The following is a 5,724-nucleotide window of genomic DNA, read 5'->3' on the forward strand; positions in this document are numbered from 1 at the left end:
GCTAGAGAGGGCAATCTTGTCCACACACATTAATCTTAACACACCGTTTGTGTGATTTTAACGGTGGACATGTTGGGGTACGTATTCGCTACAAATACAACATAGGTATCTAAGTGCTCAAAGGGTGAAACTACAGGGTACTTAAGTGTTAAGTGTTATTAAGACAAATTTAAACCAATCTGAGAGGACTAGTTTGCAAAAATTGGATCGAGCTCGAAAATCGAGTGGACTTGTCACTGACGCTCCACGTGCTTGGCAGGCTCCCCTCCCAAAGCTAGTGCGCCTGTTCTCGCTCCCCTTTCTTGATCTTGTCTCCGCCATTTTCATGCAGCAATTATTATTGTCCAAGAATTTATCGACCTTTTTTTAAATGGCGAGGCGATCATGAGTTGCCTCCTGCAACCTTTTCGCAGCCATTAGCGCTAGGGTTTCAGTCGGGTCGGGTTCGGATCGGGTACTGCATGATCCACTTGTGATAAAGGTGACTCCTTTTCTCCCTCCCTCGCCAAGAATTTCTTGTTTGATTATGTCAATGTTATGGTAAACACTGATCTTTTTTAATTTTGGGATTTTAGCGTACATTTGCATGAATTTCTGTGCTAATAAGAAATTGGGTGGAAGATTAATTGTTTATGTTGAGTTTATTCAAGGACAAATTTTTAAAAAAAACCCTTTTTCACTTTTATATAGCAAAACCAACCACTCCTCAAAATAATCTGCAAAACCGACCCTAAAATGTCGGTTTTGCAATTGTGTAGAGCAAATCAAATGCACGGGAGCATTTGATGCTTTTACACGACAACTCCTGACCCCACGCCCCCAAATTCCCACGCGCACTCGTGATCTCACCTAATTCGCTACCCTCCCTCTTCCCTCATGGACCCCACACCCACTACCTCTCCCTCTTCCTCATCGCACTCGTGACCTCCCCCTCCTCTCCCTCCTCCCCTTCCTCCGCCTCCGCCGCTTCTCCTTCGTATCCCAAAGACCTCCACCTCTCTCTCTCCCTCCTCCTCTCCGACCTCATCCCCATCTCCCTTGCCCTCCCAAATATATCTGTCAACGATGCCAGTTTCAGCATTCAGCGGATCGACCTCGAGACGCTGAGGACCCAACTCGACCGACTCTACGCCGAGGCCGAGACGACTCGCTCCAAAATTTTTTTACCCCCCGTCATTCGTGTTTCTTCGATTCCTGATGAATTAATTGGAAACTTTGATTGAAATGGCGAATTAGGTCAGGCTTGAAATTATCATGGGTTTGAGAAATGAGCGTAGATTTGGATGATAATGATGTGGACAGTGTTGTGTGAGCATGTCCGCCACCTGTTTGATGATTTGTCTCAATGAACCGTTGTTATTGTTGTTTGGTTGTTCCAGCAGCTAACGCGAGAACGAGGCTGATGCGGTTGTCCGAGGCAGCTGAGAGTCTACAGAAGAGGGCGGCTAACAGCGTCTTGGTTGGTAAGGAAACTGAGGCTAGGGAGTTGCTAGTAGAAAAGAAGAAGTTGATGCAAGCCTTGGAGAAATCAAAGAACCGCATCGATGTACTTGATAAGCTCGCGATCAAGATTAATGAGGTCACGCTCTTCGGCCTATGTCTCTAATCCTAGCAGTTTTTGTTATTTTCTTTGCTAGTATTTGCTCTAGCTAGCTAAATACTTCCATAAGATTTATGTTTATTGATGGGTAGTGGATGTCGGGTCCATGAGGGAAGAGGGAGGGTGGCGAATTAGGAGATGGCGTGTAAAAGCATGAAATGCACGGGACTAGCAGTCCCGTGCATTTGATTTGCTCTACACGACTGCAAAACCGACCCTTTAGGGTTGGTTTTGCAGATTATTTTGAGGGTTGGTCGGTTTTGCTATATAAAAGTGAAAAAAAGGCTCTTTTAAAAATTTGTCCTTTATTCAAACATATATATATTTTTACAAAATTCTGAATTAATTAGATCGTTGATGGGTATTCAGATTTGTTACAAAACTCTGAATTAATAACAACAACTAAAAAGAAAGTAATATTAACAATAGTAAAGAATAGTATTTAATATTTGTTGGGGGGGGGGTGTTTAGAGGGAATCTATTGAAAGCATGTTGCTTTTCATTTGATTGTACTTTTTCTAGAATTACTAGTCTCCACTAAAATGGTTACACTAACAATGCAGGTGCCACTGCATCTTTACCTCACAGTTTTCATGAAGCAATTTTATTGGGTAAATTTACCAAAAAGTACCCGAACTTTGGAAATTAGAGAAAGGCTAAATTGCACTTAATGCCCTATAGTTTGAACAAGGTTGCACTTAAAAGCCTCATATTTTAAAACCGTGCATTAAAATGCTCCATTGTCTCCTCCATTAACAAATCCAAATGTTATTAACGTTCTCTATAATGACAAAAATGGCCCGCCCCGCCCTTAATTATACCCCATCAATAGTAAAAAAAGCCAACAATTTCACCTCCCCAAATTCACTACAGCATACCGAAGAAATTAGGAATGAAATTTGGGATTCAATCTTGGCTAGGGCTAGGGAATTGTCAAATTTGGAGCTTGATGAAGAGGAATTTGGGGACGAGAAGTTTCACCAAGAAACAATGTTTTAAATATCGGTCGATAAACCGATATTGTCGGCGATTTATCGATTTTGGAGGCCTTCCGCTATGATAAGTTCGATTCTATACCAGTTATCGTTTTTGGATGTTTATCGCCGATAATACAGCGATAAAGTGAGCTATCGACTGATATTATCGACCCAAAAATCGAAATTATCAGGCTTTGGTTTGAATTTTGATTTTGGGCAACAGGCATATATTCAATGCAATTTAATCCTGACCCACCCTGGGTTTCTACCATTGGTTAGTGATCCTAAACATAATTACTTATCCTTGATATATTCCCTATATCCGCTATCTGATATGGATTTTCACTGTTTGATAAGTCTCCAGTAATCGATATTTAAAACCTTGCTAAGAAACTTGGAGCTTGAAGAAATTTGGGGTTCACCAAGAAGTTTCTTTCTCATTAAGAAGGCCAATGTTTGATGACGAGCTTGAGGATCTATTTGAGGCAACCTTTGTTGTTCCTGCAAAGAAATTTGGGAGTCAGAATGGGCGAGATGGATGAAAATTATAAGGAAGACCGCATGTTAAGTTACAAGGGAATATTCATGCGACATTTATAAGGTTTAGGGGTTTATAAGTGCGGCCTTTGTTGTTCTTGCTAACTAACAGAGGGCATCAATGTGCTTCATTTTAAAAGTTCATGGTTTATAAGTGCAGGGTTTAAAATCTTTGGGGTATTTAGCTGCACGATTTTTAAATAGGGGTCATTTAATTGCAACATTGGTGAAACTATTGGGCATTTTAGCGCAATTTAGCCTTAGAGAAATAGCAGACTTTGTGAGTTTCACAAACGCCTATGATTTTTTTGATTGCTAGGGTTGTAGAAATGGCGAGGTGAGCTTGATATTGCTTGCTGGTGTGCATGTAACTAGTTTGCAGCCATCCCTTTCATTGTGTGGGATGTCTATTTGTGTCTCCTCTATGCAAGTTAGGATTGCAAACGGGTCGGATTTGGATCGGATTCTGCAATATCGACCAGTGTTTTCTAGGTGTGTGCCTCATTACGCCTCATGCGCCCTATGATGCGGGGCGGTGGCGAAACACCCAACATTTGATGTAGTAGCGCCTTGTACGCCTCGCAAGCATGTTGACTTTGCGCAGGGTGCATTTAGTACATAGCCTTGTATATTTTTGTTCATTAATATTTCAATTGAGTCTTTATACTTAATAACATGTATCTCAAAAAGCAAAACAAATCCATTAGGCCTTTTAGTAGCCTTCAATTGAGGACCTTGACTGATCTTCATTTGCTATTTGATTTTGCTTGGATATTAGTCTTGATTTGACATTTGATTTGAAAAATTATGAACTTTGCTACTATGTTTGATGTGTTAGAATTAAAATTAAGACCTTATATTGTGATTTGATAGTATGATAATATATATCCTGACATATTTTTATGTGAATTCCTAAAATGTTCTATCATGCTTGATTATATATCTTCAAAAATTATGTGTGCTGTGTGTGCTTCACATCATTCGGGTGCGCACATCGCGTTGTGCCTTGCGCATGTGCGCGTAAAGATACTTTGCGCCCCGCATTGCGCCTCGTGCATTGACAACATTGATAACCCCTTGCAGATCCATGGATACATGCCACCAAATTTATTCTGGTGTCAGGTGACTTACTCCCTTAGATCTCTAACAAATGTAGATGGTCTAATATTGCCAGTTAATGCATGTTCTATACCAAGTATTATTTATATGCACATAAGTTGATGTGTTACACATATTTTTCCATATCCAACATATATAATTTACTTGTATATTTAGTAAGTTGGAGTTGTAAACAAAATTCTGAGTAAGCAACTGCTCACATTAAATATTCATTTTAATAAAAATAGTATTAACAATAGAGTGATAGACGACATACAATTGTTTCTTCAGAAAAGGTAATGACATGATTAAAGAAGAATTTATTACATGCATGCGCCTCTTCTTTTGACTATCTTTTTTAAAGAATCATAAGTTTTTCGTTCAGGAGCATAACTAGTATGTTTACTTACTTTATGCAGGTGGGCGAGCATTTTCTTCCTCTCAGAGTCCGTTTGGTTGGTTTCCTAAAATCAAAGAAAAGGAAATTGACCTAGGAAATCATTAAAATATTCTTTTCATCCATTTCCATCCTTAAAAATCATCCACATCATCCAATAAAATATGGTGACAACTCATCTCATCTCATCTCCTTCCTTACTTTTAAAAATAAATCAAACACAAGAAATGAGTCACATCATCCAACTCATCTCATCTCATTTAATCCCATCTTTATAATTACTCACATCATCCAATAATATGGTGACAACTCATCTCATCTCATTAAACTTTTCTTCTTTTCTAGACAACATTAAATTCTCTTTGTACGCATTTTTCTTACGTTGCTATTTTTCTTTGGTTATACCATCATTATAATTATGATTTTATGTTTACTGTTTTTTTTAGAAAATTGTGTTTAGGCCCTTTGCCACTGTAATAATTATGAATCACTATATACTTTTGAAAATCTTTTCTAGTGTTTGTTGATTTTTTTTATACATGTACATTTACAACAAAAGTTTTCTAAATTTTTAACACGGCAACGCCCTTTTTTATTGCCTATTTCCTCACTATTTTTTTCCTTTTTTACTTTCTTCCTTCTTCAATTCTTTCTCCTAATACTCCAAAAACTAGAAAAATTTCTCTTATGTCTTCGTTCTTGAAGGAGGTTAGTTGCAATTTACCTTGTTTCTTTGTGATGTTTTTCGTTAAATTATCCTTACAGCTCAATGAGATGTTGCTCTCCTCCCCAACCAAGAAAAAAGAAAAGGAAAATATAGTGGCAATGATGATGTGCCCGAAAGCATCAAACTGGTAAGCCCAGCTGTTGCGTAATGATATGGCGAGGTGAGGTTGGATGGCCTTGTAGCACGCAAGCAACCATCTTGCAGCCGCTCATTACTTGTTCTTAAAGAAAGGAAGTTGTCACTGTGATTTTGAGTTAAAAGTGGCATATCTGAGCCTTCTCCAGCATGCACACCAGGACACAACTGGTGGGCTCCAGGTTGGGTGTTTGGTGAGTCCCTTGCAGATCCATGAATTTGTGGCTGTTATTTTCTTTTGTTCATGCCATCT

General features: G+C 38.8%; 1 protein-coding gene across 24 annotated transcripts in view; it reads left to right on the forward strand.

Moving 5' to 3' along the window:
- LOC109835700 overlaps positions 274-5,724 on the forward strand; it is a 43,512-nt gene continuing 38,061 nt past the window's right edge. For 18 of the 24 annotated variants that reach the window (XR_002245652.1, XR_002245657.1, XR_002245658.1 and 15 more), the window contains exons 1-2: positions 806-1,579; positions 5,375-5,665. Coding sequence is in view for 2 of the 24 variants with exons in the window: in XM_020403700.1 (XP_020259289.1) it covers positions 1,346-1,579; positions 5,375-5,467 (327 nt within the window). In the remaining 22 variants the exon portion in view is untranslated. Of the gene's footprint in view, positions 482-805; positions 1,580-4,631; positions 4,815-5,374; positions 5,719-5,724 lie in introns of those variants that run through there. The other 6 variants (XR_002245665.1, XR_002245669.1, XR_002245671.1 and 3 more) reach the window with 6 other exon arrangements.

This window comes from Asparagus officinalis, chromosome 3 (genome assembly GCF_001876935.1).
Source record: "Asparagus officinalis chromosome 3, Aspof.V1, whole genome shotgun sequence".
Classification (NCBI taxonomy): domain Eukaryota; kingdom Viridiplantae; phylum Streptophyta; class Magnoliopsida; order Asparagales; family Asparagaceae; genus Asparagus; species Asparagus officinalis.